This window comes from Leuciscus leuciscus (assembly GCF_965113295.1).
Source record: "Leuciscus leuciscus genome assembly, chromosome: 23".
In the NCBI taxonomy this organism is placed as follows: domain Eukaryota; kingdom Metazoa; phylum Chordata; class Actinopteri; order Cypriniformes; family Leuciscidae; genus Leuciscus; species Leuciscus leuciscus.
In genome coordinates this window covers 30,647,558-30,670,463 of record NC_138747.1, presented here as the reverse complement: position 1 = coordinate 30,670,463, position 22,906 = coordinate 30,647,558, and the positions used below count along the sequence as shown (strand labels likewise).

Below are 22,906 nucleotides of genomic sequence, written 5' to 3'. Positions count from 1 at the left end.
GGGAACCACGCCCTTGAAACACAGAGGATGGCGAACAAACTGGATCCTGGAACCTTTTTCAACTGGCGTTAGGACTCACGTAGATATATCCAGCAGTAGCTTCCATGCTGCCACGTACTCTGAAATGGGTATCAATTTTGATACTTCCCGCTTGGGGGATTTTGGGTGTTTCATTTCCTGGGCAACAACAGGAAGCAACGGAACACCCAACATTTAGCTGGAAACCGCTGCCCCCCTAAACACCAGAGATGGCTAGGATGGTACAGAGGTTTCGTGGGGGTGCCGGGAAGGATCGGGCTGATTTATTTTTACGCGCCCCATCCCAAGGGGGGCCTCCCCCACTGGGCTGGCCGCAAGACCATCAGGACTTCACCTTTTTGGAGATGAGAGTCCTGAGGTCTGGCCTTTTTGGAGGCTGCTGAGGGTGGCGAGCCGGTCCCCAGTCTGGACCAGCAACATTTAGAAATAACATATTCACAATGGGAGTTAATGGTAACATCAGCAAAACTTTTCTAGAACATATTTATGTTAGCTGGGATGACACAAAACCGGCACTCTTAGAGTCCAAGTTTGAACGTCTGTGTGTCGGACTATATCATCTGTATACACTGTGAATACTTTAACTTGTTAATATGGCCATGAAAACAAAAATTCACACATGTAATGCAGACGTGTGAAACAGGCCTTAGGACCCTTAATTTGCATCAGGAGTTTGTTTATTTACAATGATCTGACTCTTCACATCAAGAAAGATCAGTGTGTTTTTAATCTGTGTGTTTCAGAGAGATTCCAGTGTCCTCCCACCAGACAGTTCAAATGCCATAATGACCGAGTGTGTCTGCCAGTGTCGAAACAATGTGACGGTGTTGACAACTGCGGAGACAACAGTGATGAACTCAACTGCCGTGAGTAATTGCCACTTTTCTTGGCTGAGTTATTTTAAAATGTCATGTTTTTTTTTTACATGCAATATTTTCCTTTGCAATTACATCATTATCACTTGGGTTTATGGGTCATTATGTGCCATTTCTTGCTGAAAATATCAGTGTGTATTATACATATATAAAAAAAAAAAAAGGTTGCATGAAATCTTTTTTATGGATATTTTCTCATGTCACACCCAAAATACCAGGGCTGTAACCACCATAGACATTGAGGGACCTCTTCCCCTAAATATGTAGTTACAGTTTTACCAATAGTTATTTATCATTAACACTAACCCTACATCTGTTCAACCCTGTCACAGTATGTTCAGTATGGAATTTATTTACAGGGTACAAATAATTTGAATAGATAACTAAATTAGATAAGAATAGATAGAATAGATAAGTAAATTCTTGTAGTAACACAGGTTTGGTGGGCCTTCACATATTGCATATTATAAAATAATTATCAATAACCCATGGTGTTTCTCTTTTAAAGCATGTCTTGTACAATGTACAATTAAACCCTGTTACATCGTATGTTTTGGGGTTGAATGTTACAAAATTTAAGATCAGTACAAAAATTTTACCACACCACAAGATTAACAGTGAATGTTTTTCACGAACTTTATGCCAAGAAAAAAAAATTATGTAAAAAAAATGACTCAATAACAGAGTTAGAATATTGAGATTGGCAAGGCCAACATAAGTGCAAACAATGAAATTAAAAGACTGTAAGAGAAACTTGCTTGATGATGTCATTCCTCAGATATGATGTCAGAAAGCTGGGGGAAGTGTAACAGGGTTGAACAGAAAGTGAGGTTTTTTTAAATGCGCAATGACAATGAAAGCATGACATTTTAATTTCAATAAAAGCTAAATTTAGGCACATTTTTTTATAACCCAATATAACCCATTTAAATGTATTGAGGACAAAACTGATTGATAATATGATGAAATTAATTTACAGTCTAGAAAGATTTAGGTCTACCAAATAATGTGACTATTATGTCAGTAGGCTATGAAGTCATGAGGACACAAATGATTTCCTTTCCTGTGAAGAAGTCATTGATTATGCTAGTAAATCTCTATTAAAGTGAATTTGTCTATGTCCTGTCAGAAACTCCTGCGCCTGCGGTCTGTGGAAAGGGTGAGTTTACATGCAGTAGCGGCAAGTGTATCAGTATTAACCAACGCTGCAATTTCTTCAATGACTGTGAGGACTACGGGTCCGATGAGATCAACTGCAACAAGAAAGGTGAGTTTATTCTTTTGTGTGCGTGGCAGGTTTTTTTGGTCAACTAGAAGATTAAGTACCCTGAGTGTGTATCTGTGTTGCTGTGTGTCTCTGAACAGATTCGGGTCTAAATGAATGCCGTCACAATCGCAGTCTGTGTGGAGATGAAGGTCATTGTGTGGTGAACGGAACCGACTCGTTCTGCTCCTGCAGACCCGGCTTCCAGAAAACACACCTGCAAACCTGCACAGGTACCGGTACAACACACTCACACACACACACACACACACACACTGAGGACGGGAGCGAACTAAACCACTGATTTTTTTTCTTTGTTAAACCTTAATGTACCCATGGGTAAAAACACACTCTTCCACAGGTGATAAAACTTCAAAAGTTATGCTGTTATAATGTTTATAATATATATCTAATATCTAACTAACATCAGATTAAAACTTTCAATCAACATCCCAGATAACAAAAATATGTTCTAAGAATGTTTTTTTTAATGTTCCCATTAAGTTATGAAAACTTCTCTGAACGTTTATATGGTTCTTGGTTAAGTGGACGTTAAGGAAACATTCCATTTTTTTCATTCTGCAAACATTTTGGGAACGTTACTTTTGAATGTTCTCTGAACGTTCTGAAACAAGTATTAACATTGTTTTCTTTTCTTTTTACTTTTATGAACGTCCAACTAAAACATTTCAGAAGAAAAAAAAAATCATAAATGGTGTGTAGATGTTTTTGTGCTAACTTTTTGAGAACATTGTTAAACACCAGATAACTTCTATTAGTGTTACTGGAAGAATGTTTGTTCATAACTTTGAGAGAACCTTTCCAGAACGTTAGCCAAAGTTCTGAGAATGATCCCTATTAGGGAATATTAATCAAACAGAAATAACGACAAGAAAAATAGAACACAGTTTTAATTAATTATCTTAACACAAAATTAGCCTAACAAAATAGACAAAATTAATTAAAATGAACTTTTCCCTCCACAGACGCACGTCGGTAAATTAGGGAATGAACTTGTACTCCTGGCGGCGGTTCAGCGAAAAGAGGAGGCGTGTTCCGGCGCAAATGTTCCCTGGTGCTATTTTGCAGTTTCAGAAAACAATTCCGCCACTGACCAGGAAAAACCTAGCCTGGATGCCAGCCGAACTTAGCCCCGAACCACAACATTTTTAGGTCGGGAAGTTCATATTCTGACTAGAATCTGAGTATGACGACGTCAGGCTTGGAAAAAACTAGTCTAAAGTCAGTGGCGCGTTTTCAGTTGCATGTTCAGATGCTATTTTAAGAGCGCATGCTTGGCCATAATGTAGCGTGTGCACAACGCTCATACACTTTGCTTCTCTCATCTACACAGACGCAGCAGTTTTCATTTTTGCAAACCATACATAATTACAAGGAAAAATATTCCACATGAGGGAAATCATTGTGGTGTCCTTGAAGATGTGAAAAAATAGGCATAAATCTAGCTTACACATTTACCCAAATTATTATACACCTGTTTAACCGAAGCTAATCTGGGTGTGTTTCTCCATCCCCATACAATGTTCTCTGTGTTTTACGGCCCTGACGAGAATGTGAACCGCTCCTGGCGTGCGTCTGGCAAATCCGCCGTTATAATAGCAATCCGCCAAGGAACAAGCGCGCCTGCTCTTAAAGGGAATATGACAAGACGCTCTGATTGGTTTATTTCACGTTACGCCCAAACCACACCTATGAATAATGAAGCTACTTCAGACCAACACATTTTAGATTTGCGTCGGGAGCAAGAGTCATTTATCCCGCCGGTATAATAGCAACAGTGCCCGAGACCCGCCCACAAAGTTACTCGCGTTTCGCTTTTGATACTTGCGTTTCAGATCGTTAAAATAGGGCCCATAATGTTTTTGTGCAGTCCATGTTGGCGTTCTTGTAACATGACGCCTTCTCTCTCAACAGATGTGAACGAGTGCAAGCGGTTCGGGATCTGCTCTCACATCTGTAACAACACCAAAGGCTCACACAAATGCAGCTGCTCCAAGAACTTCATCAGAGTGAACGACACCTGCAAGGCTGACAGTACGTCTCTCACTAACACTGCAGTCGAGACGAGTCACAATACACACTGTTTCAAAGCAGTTTCAGAAAATTGTGATGTTACTGATTATAATATCTTCTATATAGAGCTGTGTGGTAATAGTTTACATTTTGTGTCAGTATAGATGAATATGGCAGTATTCACCAAGTGCTCCCAAATTCGACCCCGTCTTGCTGACATGTTTGTGCACTCTCTGGAAACATAATTTAATTTTCTATGAACACAAGCAATGCTGTGAGAAAGTGCAGTATGTTGAAATAAGAGCAGATCAAATTTCTGTGTAAATAGTTTGCGTTGAGAATTGTTTTACAAACGGTCAAACAGAAATGTAATCTGCTCATGTTAAATCAAATGTGTTGTGTTGCTTTTATTTGGTTCTGGTGTTTGTCGTGCTGTGACGCCCCCTATCTGTCTTTCTAGGCAGTGACAAACAAGCTCTGTACGTGGCAGATGATAATGAAATTCGGAGTTTGTATCCTGGAATGCAAAATTGGATATATGAACAGGCCTTCCAAGGAGATGCCAACGTCCGGATCGACGCCATGGACCTGCACATCAAATCCAAACGGATCTTCTGGACCAACTGGCACACCGGCAGGATCTCATCGTTCGAACAGCCATCTCCCGGACCCGCCTCCCCGAACTCAAACCGCAACCGCAGACAAACGGACTCCAGAGTCACTGATCTAGAGGTCAGCGCTTCACCACGCGTGACATAACAACACCTCAGCCTTGAGTACTGATATATGGAGTCATCACAGTCTATCTTAACTCTTTATGATCTTAATATCAGGGTTATTATATGTCACTAACACTAAAACCATAAAAAAAAGTTTAATTTGGTGTATTAAAATAACTGAACTGAAATTGAATTTTATAAAAAAAAAACGATATATATATTATAAATATAAATAAAATATTGTTTCTAATATTAATATTATAAATAAAATAAAAAATTTAAACAATAAAATTAACCAAATTAACCTTAACTAAATTAGAAATGAAAACTGAAAATAAAGCAATAAAAAATATTTGAAAATATTAATAAAACCTATAGTAGTATCTCAGTGATATTAAAATAACACTTAATAATGCTTTAATATTCATCTCTTTTATATCTCAAACCTGTGATTATAATTAAATAACACATTTAAATTATAATTGATTAATTGCAAATTGCAAATATCTAATTTTTTTATTTAACATTATATTTTCATTTATTAATATAATTTTTCTAATGCTGTTAAACTCTTTGTCATTGAACTTTTTGCCCATTTTATTTATTTATTTATTTATTTATTTATGGGTGTTATTAGCAAGTAATAGCAATATTGTAAAGGACTTTTTTAACAGTAATTTGACCCTTTATTGGCATTGACTATAAAAAACATCTTATCTGTAGATTAAAATAACAAATGATTTGTAATGTAAAAAAATAAAATAAATGAAGCAGAATTTCACATTAGGAAAAAGAAAGCATGCAAAACATAATCGTGTAACCGCAGAGTAAACTAAGAATGTAATACTCAGAGAATAAATGAAGTGAGATGTGCTGTGTGTCTTTGGTTTGCTGTAGATCCCTGGTCTGAAGATGCCTCGTGGAATCGCTGTGGACTGGGTGGCCAACAACATCTACTGGACGGACTCGGGTCGGGATGTCATCGAGGTGGCACAGATGAACGGGCGCAACCGTAAAACCCTCATCTCGGGCATGATTGACGAGCCCTACGCCATCGTGGTGGACCCGCAGCGAGGGTGAGAAGAGATACACCAGTGTCTTAAACACAGATCAATGCGTCCTTTAGTGTTATTAGCTAATTATACTGTTCATAGTTAGGGTTAACTCTCTTGAAATACGCATTTGGCTTTGCATTAAAACTATGTAAACAATTGATTCTCGAAGCACCATGTACTGGGCCGACTGGGGAAACCACCCTAAGATTGAGACGGCAGCGATGGACGGGACCATGAGAGAGACGCTGGTACATGAAAACATCCAGTGGCCCACAGGTCAGTCATCATGTGAATCAAACACCACACACACACACTGATTCAAGCACCTGTAACACCCGTAACATGACTTCTGTTGTGTTTGTTTGCCAGGTCTAGCTGTGGATTACTTCAATGAGCGTCTGTACTGGGCTGATGCTAAACTCTCGGTTATTGGCAGCGTCAGACTGAATGGAACGGATCCGGTCATAGCGGTCTCCAGCCTTAAAAACAGTTGAGTCATTCACTTCAACAGTTTATGTCACATCCCTGTAACATTTATGTTCATTCACATTAGTGATGTCCAGTTCGCGAACGAATCGTTCTTTTTAGTGAACTGGAACCGTCTGAAACGGTTTGCGGCTCAAGTCAGCACAGTTACTCAATCAAACTCACTTCCAGACGTGCTTGACAGTCACTTCATCTCGAAATGAGCCAATATCCAGGAGTTTATGATCTTATGATGCCGGTTTTTGCAGACTCATTCAGCGCTCCAGTTAATCAAACAGTACACTGAACTGAGAACAGTCTCTCAGGCATGTCAGTTGCAGTTTCGGTGCAGGCTTTGCAAACAGACTTTTACTGTAAGATATGGACCCGACAGTAATGCCACAACAACACAACAAGTACCGTATTTTCCGCACTATAAGGCGCACCGGATTATAAAGCGCACCTTCAATGAATGGCCTATTTTAGAACTGTTTTCATATATAGGGCGCACCGGATTATAAGGCGCATAGAATAGAAGATACTCCAGTCAAACGTTTGACTGGGTTTGCGTTATGCAGTGGTCACCAACCTTTTCAAGCCTAAGATCACATCCAAAGTCCAAATGTAAACCAAGATCTACCACTTGCAAAAAAAAAAGGAAAAAATAAGTGGCTGAGCTGTAAAACCTTGTTTATACTCGACACGTCCGCATGAGCGCGAAGGTAATAAAAAAACTAATATCCGTCTGCTCGGGCAGATTCGGCTCAAAGTCGTGCATCTTCGGATGCTGAGGCGCGCGCGGCAAAATTACGTCAATGTGACAGCGCGCGCGCCTCCGCATCCAAAGATGCACGACTTTGAGCCGAATCTGCCCGCCGCAGACGGATATTAGTACATCTCATCACACCGACACCCAGTTTGCGCGTCTAAATCAGTTGTATGGTCTGGTGTTCAGTCTAAAACAAAACAGTTGCGTCAAGTATAAATACCTCGTCTGTTTGGGGAGGTGCGCGCGCAGTCAGCGGAGGCTCGCGCTCCGGTGCCAGGCGAAAGTATAAACAAAAGGTTTAAGTCAGCGGTTGTTTTACAGACATTAATATAAGGCGCCAGATCCATATATAAGGCGCTCCGGATTATAAGGCGCACTGTCGTTTTTTGAAAAAAATAAAGGCTTTTAAGTGCGCCTTATAGTGCGGAAAATACGGTAACCGTGTTAATTCCAATGCCTGATCTGTGATCAGTGATTCATGTACTGTCAGATGTTCTTTGTCTCAAAATCATTTATTGTTGTTTATGCGTCAGTAAATCAAGCCAGTGATTAAACGGTCAATTTCACATTGTTTCTCTTAGTAGCATGAAAATAATCTGTTACTTAAAATGCGATTAAATTATATACAGAAAACGATCAAAGAACGCTCCCTTTACAATCGCTGTAGCTGTCAATCAAACAGCGCGAGTGTATCAGTGACTGAGTTCTGGACGAGGGCTGCACGATTAAGCTGTGCATGAAAAATAATCGCAGCCTTTCGGTTTGAGTGATTTCAGGTTAATTGCAATTAATCGTGCAAACCTATTCTGGACTCTCGCCAAAACTCACATTATGACCAAGGACGCTGTCTACACTGCCCTTATTTACAGTGTTTGCACTCTTAGTTATGATAAAAGCAGTCGTAAGAGTGCATAAATCGAGTTGCAATGACGAGATCACTGCATTCATGTCTGTCATCGGCTATATGCTCATCACTGGATCTAAATATAATCCTATAATCAACACTTTTCACGATTAGTTCATCTCGACAGTTTTAATAGTAAGAAAATAGTAAACGATTTCTAGAGAGTTCCACATGTAATACTTATTTAAAATGCAAAGGTGTCAGCCAATCACAGCCGTAAACGTTTACTGTACTTCAAGTAATGAAAACATCTTTTTATGGTTTTAGTTTTAAAAACCTTGATGTATGCATATACATTTTTGCAACTTTTTTTTAAACATTTTTGAAAGATTTTTAACATAATGCATCACTAAAGTTGCGCTTTTCTAAAACGTGAGCTATAAAATAACGACATTAAGGGTTTTTTCTCTCTCTCTGCACACACACAGATTTGCACCACCCTTTCAGCATCGACATCTTCGAGGATTTCATATATGGTGTGACCTACCACAACAACTTTGTCTTCCGCGTCAACAAGTTTGGCAAGAGTTCAGTGGAGCATCTGACCACAGGAATGAACCATGCCACAGATCTGGTCCTGTATCACCCGTACAAACAGCCAGAGAGTAAGTCTGCACAGTAAATCTGTCAAACAACTGATTCTTACAAATGTTATTTATTTTGTGTGACATACAGTCAAACCAAAAATGATTCAGACATCAGATATAATGTTTGATATTTTTTTACTTGTGTGTGCAGGACATTATAGTTCATTTATGTAAGTGAGGAGAGCAAAATAAAGTAAACTGTAACATATCATACCCAAAGATTCTTCATACAGTGACTACCAGTAAAATGTATACAAATTTGGGACCAAAATGTATTCAGACACTTTGACCTGATCATGTTTTGCTGAAGTGTTTTTTCTTTAATTGCTAATGTGACCTTTTTACACCACAGAATGAACACAATGAAGCATTGCTTTGTAATTGGTTGAGCTAAACTGGTATTATCTAATTGTGTAGTTAAATTTAACAGCTGACAGATATTCAACATAATTCATGTGTGAGACAGTCTAACAGAAGGAGGGACAAAACCAGTCAAATATCAACTGATTTCTTGTCATATTTTATTACCATAGCGAATAAACTGTGATAGCGTGAGAAATGTTAAAGGTGTCTGAATAAATGTTGGTTTGACTGTATGTATTTAAGGTCAGTTGAATCTTTCAAAATAAATGTATGATGTAAACATTGCTGTTTTGTATTTCAGTGACCAACCCGTGTGACAGAAAGAAGTGTGAGTGGTTGTGTCTGCTCAGCCCCAGTGGCCCAGTCTGCACGTGTCCCAACGGGAGAGTCCTGGACAACGGCACCTGTGTGGAGGTGCTGACCCCGACACTGGCCCCTGTCTGTGAGTATACCGTACAGCCGAGGCCTTGCAGGACGCTGGAAAAGGGAAATGGATGCAGCAAATGAATGTGGTATTTTCTTTGAACGGACACGACTAATGGCATAGTCAGTGTGAGGCTGTGATCCTCTATAACTGGCACAATATGTCAATTCATCTTTATTTCTATAGCGCTTTATACAGGACAGATTGTGTCAAAGCAGCTTCACAGTATTAAACAGGAAAATAGCAGATTCAATGGTTGAAAATTGAACATCAAAAATGAGACAAAAATGTCATTATTCAGCTCAAGCCAGTTTATTGTTGATTAAGTGCTGTCAGAGACGGCCTTTGCAATCCGCAGGCCCATTTTACATAAACAGACGGAGGCTCCCGCCTCCCAGAGGAAAAGCAGACAGACAAAAACATTGTATGCAATGTAGGGCTGTCACTTTTGTGAAAAAATCCTGTTCGATTTTAGTGTTCATTGAATCGATTGTAAAATCGATTTTCCATGTCTAAAGACGTTTCCATTTTAAATGCCAAATATGGGCAAATCCACGGACGACTAACAGGCATTAGGACGAACGTAAAGAGGGCGCTTGAGACGTGCACAAGTCAGCAATATTCCTGTTGATTTATTGGCGTGAAGTTTTCGTGCACAATGACAAACAGGTGTGCAACATTCTCGAAAAACAATAAGCAGAGTGGACTGCCATAACATAAGTGAAATACATCACTGTAGTCTTCAACATGCCTGTGTTTACGATTAGAAATGTCAAACAAATTTTGCCTACGTAGGCGATAGTTGACCGTAGCCCGAATCTGTATCTGTATGCATGAGACTGTCTGAATACCGGCAGAATTCACATTTTTGTAGTAAAAAGAGAAACATTATGCAGAGGTATAATTTGCTGTTATGTGTGTTTGTCAGAGTTGCTGTGTGACGCACGTTCGCTGCGGGCGTATCGTGACGAGCCGGACGCGCTCCGAGAAAAGACCGTTAAAATCCATTCCCTATTTTCATTTTCGAAACTTGTGTTGGTTGGTCCGATCGATTGTGATCGATTTTCGAACGTAAAGTGACAGCCCTAATGGGACCGCAGTTACTTCATCTCTGTTATACTTACAAAATATCATATTTCACTCTTTATAGTCTATTTATAAATACTTTCTATCTATTTAACCATAACTATTGTTGTTACAATCATGACCGAAAACAAAAACAGCATTCAATCTTCATGCGTCGTCCTAAAATTAAATAATACTAAAACCACCAGTAGGTGGCAGCAAATCATTGTCTTAACGAGTTAGTCATTGAATCATTCAGTCAACCGATTCGTTCAAAATGGCTGATTCATTCAGGGACAAAGCTGAGGTCATAAAAAAAAAAAAAGATTAAAAATGTAGTCTCGTTGTACATTTTATTCTGGTCTTATTTCATTCCAGTTTTACTCAAAAATGTCACATTAAGGAAATAAAATGGGTTATTGACTTGACCATAAAAAGAGTTAATGCTCTGTATCTGTTCCTCGTCCCTCAGCTCCGAGTGGCTCCTGCAGTCTGCTGTGTCTCAACGGTGGCACTTGTGTCCTGAATGCCAGAAAACAGCCCAAGTGCCGCTGTCAGCCCAACTATGGAGGAGAGAGATGTGAGCTAAACCAGTGCAGAGAATACTGCAAGAACGGAGGAACCTGCACCGCATCGCCCACAGGTACACGAACACAGACACACACATTACATGGGCTTTAAAGCGCACGTTATGCTTTGGGGGATATTCTCTTTCCTGGAGTGTATAATAGAGCTGTTTGTGACTGTAAAAGATCTGCAAAGTTTCACAGATCAAAGTTCAGATAAATGGAGTTTTTGTTTCTCAAAAGAAAGAAGTGATTCTGAACTGAAACGAGTGGTCAGTAACTCCAGTCTCACTTCCTGCTGAATCTGCATAGGTTTGTAACAGATTTGCATAATGCCAGTCTATGTTCTTCATTGGCTGCCGTGAACAACGTCTACTTTGACCCTCAAACACTGTAGTTTATCTGAGACTGGAAGAGTTTGGTTCGTGTTGTTCATGTGGAGAAGACGCTGTTTTCTGCTGACAAAGCAAATCCACTTTGATGAGATTGATACGGTAAAACCGACGCCATCGTTACTGTTCGTATCACTGAGTATCAAGAGCTGAGGAAGATCCGGAGCTGAAATTCAGATATGCTAATGAGCGTTTGGTTTCTGACACGCGCAGTAAGCGGTCGACCAATCAGAGCACGATGTTAAAGGTCCTTGCGTCCGAAATTTTCAAATGTTAAAAAATAAATACGACCTCACGTTGTGTCAATCACGTTTACACACTGCCTCCAAAACTTTCGTCCGTCATAAAAAAATTCGTTTCGGGTTTGATTTTCTGCGTTTTTCGCATCTTTAGCAAGCATTTTGAGAGGTTTTGACAATTCAGAGCCAGCGAATGATGAATATGGGAAAAAAAATCGGCCTGTAGTGTGCTTTGTGACTTTAGTGTGCAAGGACCTTAACACTTGCATGGCTGGCTCACCACACAATACATAATAAAAAGATATACCATGTTATTATAATATTTTTATAGCAAAAGTAACTTGTCTGTCATGTTTTCAGGAGCTCCGACTTGCCGTTGTCTGGCAGGCTTCACAGGACCTAACTGTAACCAGCGCACATGTGAGAACTACTGTGAGAACGGAGGAAACTGCTCAGTTAACCGAGGAAACCAGCCCACCTGCAAATGTGCAGCAGACTTTCTGGGAGACCAGTGCCAATATCGTGAGTACTGGATGTGGAAATAAAATGAGTCTTCAACACGTTTGTCTTATAGAAACATCTGGGATAAACATTCTTCTCAAGTGATCAAGCCCTGTACATCTGGCTCGAACATAAATCTCAAATGCATCTTGTTCATAGCAATTTTAGTCAAGTAACTGCTTTAAATGAATTTGGCCATGTTTGACATGATTCTTTTAGCAGGAGCTTTCATCTAAATCGGTCACTGTATACGGAAAACTGAAGACTGTTTTTGTTTAGGCTTCTCCAAACATTTACATTGGACAGATGATACATTTTAAAGCCACACACTCTTAAAAAAAAAAGTCTGTAAAAATGGGCCAAATGTACTGTGTTAATATGAAGGAATTTTCTGGACACTCTTGAAACTAAAGGTTCTTTATTGGCATTGATGGTCTCATGAAGAACCTTTAACATCTATGGAAACTTTCCATTCCACAAAAGATTCTTTATAGTGAAAAAAGGTTATAGTGAAAATATTTTTTTTGTTTTAAGAATCATTCACTGAAAGTTTCTTTAGGGAATCAAAAATAGTTCCTCTATTGCAAACCCCGTTTAGGAAACCTTTATTTTTAAGAGTGGATGAATTTTTCACTGGTGTTTTAAACGCATTTAGAATCATGCATTGAGTTGTGGTTTAGGGTTAAGGCAAATGTCCGTAATCACAAGGGATAATGTCTTGGTGGAATATTACCAGTCCCTTTTTCATTTTTTTTCCAGGTTTTTTTGTGCATTTTATTTTAAGGTTTCCGTGTTAAAGTGTAATTACTATGGAAGCTTGTTTCCATCACAGAATAAAAATAAAAAAAAGTAGTTGCGACTTTTTATCTCACAATTGTAAGTTTACTTATCAGAATTGCATGATATAAAGTTGCAACTGTGTGTTATAAAGGCAGAATTTTTTTACATAAACTTGCAATTCTGAGGGAAAACTTATTTTTTCCTTATGATTGGACTTTATAACTCGCAGTTGCGAGTTTATATCTCACAATTCAGAGAAATAAATTCAGAATTCAATATTTATTAACAACATGCATTTAGTATAGAGTTTGGGTTAGGATTGGGGTTTAGGTTTAGTTCCATGGAATAAAGCATTACAGCTTTCAACAGGTGATTCACAGGTGAATACACTGCGGGATCGATGCATTAGTCTGAAGGTGATCCTCAAGTCATGATGAAGACATTAATAGAGTTGAAGAGGGATATTAAACAGTCTTCTCTATCCCTAACCAGGGACGTGTGATGGATTCTGTGATCATGGAGGGACATGCATGCAGTCCAGCGACGGGTCGAGACAATGCCATTGCCCTCCACGCTTCATTGGAAACATCTGTGAAGTGGACAAATGTCACTATTGCCGTGATGGCAAGTGTATTCCCACCAACATCTACCAGCCTCATGGAGACGTCACATGCAGGTACACAAACACAATCTCATACTTTAGGACACATATACAATTAGAACCTCCATATGTTGGGGCTCCATAGCATTAAAACTGGCCCTGTACATTCTTTCAGTTGACTTCACTATGGGAAATCCCTTTGTGTGGTCATTCATAAAGCCTTTTATAATCAATTCGCCCGTATAATACACAGCACAGGCCTAAAAGAGCATCTCTCTTCACTCCTGTCAACTGCAATGAGGCTTTCCTGTTCAGTTTGGTCTATTGTTGATATCATTGGATAGATTCCCCTCCTACATACTGTATATATAACCATACACCTCCTTTCCTCCCCTGTCATATTGAGACATTTCCCACTGGATAAAATCAACCTCCCTTGAATGTTCGGTTTTATTGGAGTAAAATGAGTTGTGAATTGTATTTTTCTTTCCTGAAACTTGCCTTGTTTTTTCCAGCAATAAGTTTTTGTTTTTCTACTAAACATTACAGCGCTTAAGTGAGGCTACAGTACGTAATGTGTTGTACTGTGTGTGTTGTAGGTGCACCAGTGGCAGGATCCAGCCAAGCTGTTATACATGTGAAGGATACTGTGCTAATGGCCAGTGCTCTCTCAGCGCCACAAACCTCCCGCAGTGCAAGTAAGCTGTCATTTTACTATTGTTTATATGTGACCCTGGACCACAAACCAGTCTTATGGGTAATTTGTTTTTAAAATTGTGATGTGTACATCATCTGAAATCTGAATAAATAAGCTTTCCACTGATGTTTGTTATGATATGACAATATTTGGTGATACAACTATTAGAAAATCTGGAATCTGAGGGTGCAAAAAAATCAAAACATTGAGAAAATCTCCTTTAAAGTTGTTCATTTATGTTCACGATTTTGCACATTCACTCACAAAAATACATTTTTGATATATTTAAGGTAGGAAATTTACAAAATATCTTCATGGAACATGATCTTTACTTAATATCCTAATGATTTTTGGCATAAAATAGAAATCAATCATTTTGACCCATACAATGTTTTATTGGCTATTGCCACAAATATACCCGTGCGACATGTGACTGGTTTTGTGGTCCAGGGTCACATATAATTAGGGCTGGGATGTTCCAGATCGATTCGATTTCGATTCACAAGCTCTCAAATCGATTCGATTTCGATTCTCGATTCCGATTCTCGATTCGATTTTCTATACTCGATTCTCGATTCAACTCAATGAATATAGATTTAATACAAATACTATATTTATAAAAAAGAACAGTGAACATAAGTTTACAAGTGGGTAATTAATAAAAAGAAATTAAGAGCCACAAACCTGTATACTAAACACTTTTATTTTAGGTACATTAAAACAGAACCCATCTCTAATTTTCAAATGCATACAATTATGTTAAATAAATACAATACAATTTTGATATAAGATGAAAAATGTATGCTGAAAAAAGTCAGAACAGTCGCATTCCTTGATCAAACAGGATCAGGTTATTTCATTTTTAAGATAAAATAATCATAAAATTTTACAAAATTTGCTGTAACATTGAGGCTACAAGCCTATGAACAATGTAGGACAACTAATACTGGCTTATTGGTGATAGTTCACCCAAATATAAAAAATTATGTCATCATTTATGTATGTATTCATCATGTATAATAATTTTTTTCTTCTGCTGAACAACAGATTTGTAGTATTACTACAGCATTTCACCTCTGCATTACAAATCACGCAAATAGCTTTGTTCTTGTCCACAACACTATCGTCGTCGTCTTGCTTGCGAAATCTAAAATGCTTCCATACCTCTGACTTTTTATGTGAAGGTGGCATCAACGTCGACAAAGCACCTGAAACCGCCATTTTAAGCACTGAATGAATGAATGAATGACAGGTTCGCCTCTCGCTCCTTGGTAACATCGCGCAAGGCAAATAAGAGGGTGACATCTAGTGGAGAAGACTAGTAATTAGATTAACGTTAATCTTACGTTCAATGTTTGCAGAAAAAAATATGGAAAAAAAATCGATTCGTGGCCTTTGAGAATCGATTTTGAATCGACCACCTTTTTAAAAACGATTAATCGAAAAATCGATTTTTTTGCCCAGCCCTACATATAATATATCTATATATATATAAATGTAAATGTTACATTTCTCTGCCTCATGTAGGTGTCCTCTTGGATGGGAGGGTCATCGCTGTGAGAATCCTGCGCACATTGGAGATCCTGAATCCGGTGGCCGTAAGTCCACTTTTGAATTTGACAGCTAGTAGAAACATGTTAGGCGAATAGATGGCAATACCGGTAAGGGTTTTGTCAAATATATCGATTTTTAATGGTGGTGTAATTAAAAAAATACTTAATATTAATAGTAATGTGTATTTCTTTTAGGAACAGCTTCAATTGTTATTCCATTGATTTTACTGATGCTGCTGGTGTTGCTGATCGGAGGAGCAGTATTATGGTACAGAAAGCGAATGAGAGGGTGAGTATATTACAGGTCAAAAGATTTTCACCTCTCTAAAGTGTCATACTGTTGAGAATTTGAAATATAAGAAACTTCCCATCCCAAAAACACCTCTTTTCTCTCCTTCTTTCTTGGTAAACCGCATCTGCTCTTTTCCGTAGGCTTGGCAAATCCCACTCCAAACGACCGCGGTAACGGTCTTTGTCCATTTTGTCTTTATTTTGTCTCTCTGCCATTCTGTCCATCTTTCTTGCTGGAGAATTGTGGTGTTCTTGTTGTCTTCATGGTCTCACCCGATCTCTTTCTGTCATTCCTCTGTCAAACCACCTGACTAAACCTTACATGTGGTTTGTCCCATGTTCAGAGGAGAAGGTGGTAATCTGTACCCGAGAATAAAGAAATAGATCAGTTGTTTTAGACTGTGAGAACCAATCGTATTGTTTTCCCGCTGTAATACAGTACAGAATGTTTCTCTAAGATTGGTTCTCAGCAGGACTGCATTAGTCGAAACAGATCTGTTGAACATGTGCCATGTTCAAAACCCAGTGTTTATCAAGATAACGTGGACATTCGATGTCCTTAACTTGAAGAAAATGACTTATCACAGCTTTCCATTTGCATATTTAATATTTTTACTAGGGCTGGGCAGTAAGACCTTAATCTTTTATCATGATGTTATTGTTTTTGCTTCAAATTCAAGGGGAAAAAACCTGGTTCATAATATATATTTTTTATTTCAACATTTCATTTACATAACATTGGTTATTAAACAATTTGGTAATGCTTTATTGTATGATGTAGTGAATTTATTATTCACACTTTAATACTCACACATATACTTTGCATTTGATAAATTACTCATTTTATTGCAACTTGATGGATGCAAATTAATAGATCTGATTATTCAAATATAACAAATGAGCAATCAGTGCAAAATAGTTGTGCTTTATTTAAAAAAGTAGTATGGATTTAGCTGACACTATTAAGTGAGCTTACTGATTAATTGAACTGAATTGAGCTGAATTAAGACACTATTTTGTCCTCTGTAGTCGCTTTATAGTTTAAATTGAAGTTGTAATTAGTTGTAATAAATAATTGAAGTATTTTGCGACGTTGATGTTGTTTGTCCTGTTTATTACTCGAAAGCAGCTGCTAAGCCATCTGTAATGTGTAAAGCATTATCTAAATACACTTGGCTTGACATTGTATAACAAAACAACTATATTTGACTAAATTCTTATTGAAAAAACTTATTCAAACTTGTTGCAAATTAGATGTATCGATAAACAAGCACATCTGTTGAATTTCACTGAGCTATATCAATGCAGAAAGTTGATCTAGCTAACCCGCTTTGTATTGCATGTTACAAAAACAACTGCTGTATAATAGGTAAAGAGCGAAATCTCCAGCGGCTGACACTCCAGTGCATGTTAGAAACGGTCATACAGCCCAACCCTTTTTTATAGATGCATTATACTTGTACCATAATAGATATTATTAATAATTCACTCAAATTGTACAGAAACAGTTGATGTTGGTAAGCGCTGGGTTTCTGATGGTGTTGTAGGTTGTTCCAGTGACTGTTAGTGGCGTCCCTCCGTGTTGTGGTTGTATATCTCCTTGTGCTGCTCTGTACAGTGTGATAATGACCTCACACACTTATTTCTGTGACTTAAACTGAATATTGTATATCTACAGAGCCAAAGGCTTTCAACATCAGAGAATGACAAATGGCGCTATGAATGTTGAGATTGGGAACCCAGCCTATAAAATTTATGAAGGAGAGCAAGATGACGATGTTGGAGAACTGCTGGACGCCGACTTCACACTGGATCCCGACAAAGTAAGATAGAGCACACTACAGAATTTCATACTTTATTGCACCACTCTATTGAGGTAATTTCGTCTTGTTTTGCCGTTCGAATATCAAAACATAACTTACATCTTACACCCCGCGCAATGCAGCGCCAAGCACGACGCAAGTGTGTTTAGCTAGTTTCAGTCCGACGCAGTTTTCATTTTCAAGTCCTGCGCCACGTTGTTTAAATAGCAAATGCATCGGCGCCCATGGGCTGCTGTTCTGAAAACGAGGTGTGTTCTGGCGCATTGTTGGTGCGTTGCTATTTTGAGGAAACTGAAACAGACTGTTATATATATTTTTTTTTTAAAGAGCGCGTTAGTAATGTGCGCCTATGCGGGTCTACAACGCACGCACACTCTGCTTATTACACACACAGGGACGCACAGCAGCACACACACATGACAAATATTTTAAATAAAAGGATGACAATGTAAAAGATTATTATTGTGTGCATAAAGATATGGTGGAATCCGGCTTGTCCCGTAGATGTTCTGCTTGCACACTTTTACCTCGCGCACGAGCAGATCCGTTCGGTCTTTCCACTATCAAATTCCGTCATGTAAATAGCGAATCCGCCATGGCGCGAGCACAACTGGCTTTTCAAGGGAATGGGAGAAGAGACTCTGATTGGTTTAACGCACATAAATCCCAAAACACACTCATTACTCATTAAGAGAATAGGGACAACCCTTTTAGACCATGCGCCCGGAGCCATTTTTCCCGTTGTTAAACTAGCAAAAGTGGATTCGGACAGGCTCTAAGTGAACTTGCACCCTGCGCTTAAGACCATGTGCTTAGATCGTTAAAATAGGGCCCTTAGTCTTGTTTCCTGAAAAACAGCCAATGAGCTCGCTGCTCAACCCTCAGATACTGGTCTGCATTTTCTGTAGCAGTTTACAGTGTGCTTTCAGAAACCCTCCACCTTCCCCAGCTCCACCTGTATAGATCTGCTACAGGTAATTCGTGTACTCTGTTGTAACATCAGCATGTCTTACTTGATAACAGCAGTGTGTCGTGTGTGTATTAGCAGTGGCAAATCCCGTACCTGATCTGCAGCAACAATAACAGCAGCCGCAGGGTAACAGATCTAAGACCAAACATCCATTACCATGCCAAACACTCCGAGAGTTGTCATGACAGTTATATTTAAAATTACATCGATGCGTTTAATAATTTTTTATTTCCTCACAGCCACAGTCTTTGCAACGAGTGTAAGAGTAGAAATCCCGATAAATGTTCTCTATAGAGAAACTGATTTATGCTGTATGCTTCTGTTGAAGACACAAGTCTGTAGATGCGTCCCAGTTTGCGTACTTGTGCACTGTTCTATGCCGATTTGTAGTATATATAGTGTGAGCAGTGTTTACACTGAAAATTCCAAATAGAAAAAGTGCACTTGAAATACCCGGATGATGCCCAATCCCAATTCTATTTTATACCCCTTCGCCTACCCCTAACCCTTGCCCCTTGAAACAGAGTGTCAAGGCGTAGGGGTGAAAATATTCCCCTAAGAAATGGGACACCACTACTACACCATTACATGTCATTATACATCGTCGCTAGCGCCTACGTCACAGGAGATGCGCCAATGTTTATCACAAACTTCCAAGATGCCGTCGTCAGCTGTAGTCTTGCGTGAGTTACAGCTATTTTTTGTATTTTTCTTCTGAAGTTTGCAGAAAAAAACGGAGATGACGATATCTTCAACGCCTAAAAGCTGCGTTCACACCAAACGCGAATAGAGCGTCTGGCGCGAGTGATTTCAATGTTAAAAGACGCGTGTAAACGCGTCTGGAGGTCTTGCGGCGCGAATGAGGCGTTTAGTGCGGCGCGGTGGACGCGAATTCGCCTCATTCACGCGTCCACTTCACTTCTAACTTTTGCTTTTTACACGCGTCATATTATTAACGAACTTTAACGATTTTTTTGCAACTGTTTCTTTGAAGAACATGACCGTAAATATGAACACAAGATTGAATGTGACAAAGAAAATGATTATTGGCAGTCATGTTGCCTCTGTAGCCGGTGTATGAAGGTATTCTCATACCCCTTCGTTTGAAGTGTGGTCCCGAAAAATCTTCGTTTCAAGGGCTATCTGGCCCTTCCCCTTCCCCCTACCCCTCCAACCAAAAGAGAATTGAGACAGCCCTACCCCTTCACGTGCACACGCAAAACGGAGGGGTAGGGCCAAGGGGACGGGGCAAGGGGTGAATTGGGATTGGCCCTTCACACACTTCATGTACTCAACTGAATACTTTTATTCAGCAAGGATGCATTAAATTAATTTATAGTCACAATAAAGACATTAATAGTTTCACATAAGATCTTATTTTAAATAAATGCTGTTCTTTTGAACTTCCTATTCATCGAAGAATCCTGAAAATTCAAATGTAGCATGGTTCCACAAAAATATTAAAATATATGTTTCTTGAGGAGCAAATCATCAATTTAAAAGGATTTCTGAAGGATCATGTGACACTGAAGACTGGAGTAATGATGCTGAAAATGCAGCTTTGATCACAGGAATAAATTACACTTTACTATATATTCACATAGAAACCAGTTGAAATAATTGTTTTACAGTATTACAAAGTTCACTTTCCAGAGGGCATAACTATGATTTGGAACAATCTTTGTGTCAGGAGTGTGTGTATGATGCCTTAAAATGGTGTCTACGTAGGCAGCTCATGCTCATTACACAAATCCTGTAGCAGATTTAGGCAGGTGGAGCTGGGGAGGTGGAGGGGTTCAGAGGACTGGTCTACAGCGAACACCAAACCAGACTATTTAAATTTAAATCTCATTGGCTGCAGAATGAGCACAGGCCAATCAGCTTTTGGCAGGTCGTAATAATGTGACTATAAAGGACCAATCAGCAGTTCAGAGTTTCACGACTGAACTAGATAATCCCATATGTTTCCAACTTGTGTCTTTTGTAGCCGACCAACTTCACGAATCCCGTGTATGCCACTCTTTACATGGGAGCGCACAACAGCCGCAACTCCCTGGCCAGCACAGATGAGAAGAAGGAGCTGCTGTGCCGGGGCGACGAGGAGCCGCTGGTGGACCCGCTGGCTTAGACCGGCCATCCGTTTGGGCCAGACATGGAAATACCATTTGCCTTTTAGAAAAAAAGAAAAAGAAGAAAAAAAAACAAAAACATGAAGAAAATCAATGATTAAGTGTTAACACTGTATAAAATGTACAAAATGAAGGACTACTTTTGTATGTGATTGCAGTATTATATTTTGTTCTTTTACAATTCTTCTGGTCACAACTAAACATCACAAGAGCAAAAGATACATTTTCTAAAAAAAGATGTAGTTTTTGGTTTCAATTTTTAGGTCACCTCCCTTTTACCTTAATAGCCACTACCTCTGTGCAATATGGAGTCAAAAAGAAAAAAGATTGGAACAATGACATTTTTTATTTTTGTATGAGATGTATAGAGAAAAATGTTGTTCCATCAGTTGTTGTATGTTTGACTGTGTGGAGAGGGCAACTTTGACATGGAACCAGTGTTTGCTTTAAACTTACTACAATATCAAGCAGATGTTATCAATTTTATGTGCCAGTTTTACTTACTCTCATTGTAGGTTCATAATTATAATTATTTATGAGGATAATCAGTTTCCCGTGCACAGATCCAAACCATTGCAATATTACTTATGCTTATTACAAACTTTTACAGAACCGATTTTTTAAGTGAGAATGTCAGTGTTGTAGATTTGGACACACTTGACTGAAATGTTTCTTGTGATCTTAAAACCTTTTGATTGAAAGGCTTCTGCTTAACTGCTTGAAAGTAGTTTTATAGACGACAATAAATTGTGCCTAATGTATGAATCTCTCTGCAAACCTAAACATCTTTGTTCAAATGTAAAAAAATAAAATGAAATGGGTGAGTTGTAACACGGACAGTGAAGGAAAAGCAGCACACGTGGAAATGTTTTGGTCACTACATAATTGCCATATTTCAATTGGATAGTTTTCATGACACATTTTAGATTACTAGTAAAGAATGAGTTAGTGTGTCCTAACTTTTGACTGGTACTGTATTTATTTTCAGATGAATGAAATGAAGTGTGGGTAACTGAAAGAGAAAGCTGCTTACAAGTAAATCCCAAAACAATAGAAAGCACATCTGTGCATTGGTTGTAGTGACGCGTGTTTTGAGCACCTTTAAACCCGATGAGGGTTTATGACAGAAGAAAGTGAATTTTTACACTTGTTTATACTTGTTTTTAAAATGTCACAGTTAAAGATGAAAAACTGATGTGTTCTGATATTGACACGCTTTCATCTTGTCTTTTGTAATCTGCCTCTGAAATATACCATCCATCATGTTGCTTATACTTTTAAAATGTATGCCTTTTTTTCTCAGTAAATCCATATTTTCCTGCTCAGCTGATTGCTGACATGCTGCTTTTGTCAGAATGCTTGTCAGCCATATTGTAAAACATCTTCCAAAAATTACAAACAACAATAACAACATCTACAGCAAACCAAAGTACAATCATCATCTCAGATCTCTGACTAATGCCAGATCTTCTTCAGCTGAACTCGTGTTGAGAGAGGACAACTTTTAGTACAAAATGCATGGAAGGTTTAAGTTTTATTATTTATTTTTAAGGATAGTAATAATGATAGTAAAATTTCCTCTGGAGTAATTAATCACATTTACAAGATGGGTGATTGTATCCAGAACTCAGTGCCAGAGAGTCAGCATGGGAGGTGAGATGAATGTAAAGTTATATTAGATTCCTTTGGTAGATAGGAGCTGTATGAAAGGAAATATCCATCTAATATTGTCAATATGGACACTGTGTCAAAAACAGACCCATTTATTCGCATTAATTTATACTCAGTTGACACTCCAGTA

The 22,906-nt window shown here is 38.6% G+C and overlaps 1 protein-coding gene across 1 annotated transcript in view; it reads left to right on the top strand.

Annotated features, from left to right (window-relative positions):
* Positions 1–22,430, top strand: part of lrp1aa (low density lipoprotein receptor-related protein 1Aa) — a 223,070-nt gene extending 200,640 nt beyond the window's left edge. Inside the window, exons 72-89 of the mRNA XM_082156602.1 lie at positions 783–905; positions 2,044–2,181; positions 2,280–2,411; positions 4,114–4,233; positions 4,673–4,944; positions 5,829–6,007; positions 6,156–6,262; positions 6,356–6,475; positions 8,553–8,729; positions 9,376–9,516; positions 11,036–11,206; positions 12,121–12,282; positions 13,534–13,717; positions 14,242–14,340; positions 15,867–15,937; positions 16,088–16,181; positions 17,862–18,006; positions 20,964–22,430. Coding sequence (XP_082012728.1) covers positions 783–905; positions 2,044–2,181; positions 2,280–2,411; positions 4,114–4,233; positions 4,673–4,944; positions 5,829–6,007; positions 6,156–6,262; positions 6,356–6,475; positions 8,553–8,729; positions 9,376–9,516; positions 11,036–11,206; positions 12,121–12,282; positions 13,534–13,717; positions 14,242–14,340; positions 15,867–15,937; positions 16,088–16,181; positions 17,862–18,006; positions 20,964–21,104 — 2,576 coding nt within the window. The 3' untranslated portion in view covers positions 21,105–22,430. The remainder of the gene's footprint in view (positions 1–782; positions 906–2,043; positions 2,182–2,279; positions 2,412–4,113; positions 4,234–4,672; positions 4,945–5,828; positions 6,008–6,155; positions 6,263–6,355; positions 6,476–8,552; positions 8,730–9,375; positions 9,517–11,035; positions 11,207–12,120; positions 12,283–13,533; positions 13,718–14,241; positions 14,341–15,866; positions 15,938–16,087; positions 16,182–17,861; positions 18,007–20,963) is intronic.
* Positions 22,431–22,906: the final 476 nt, after the last annotated feature.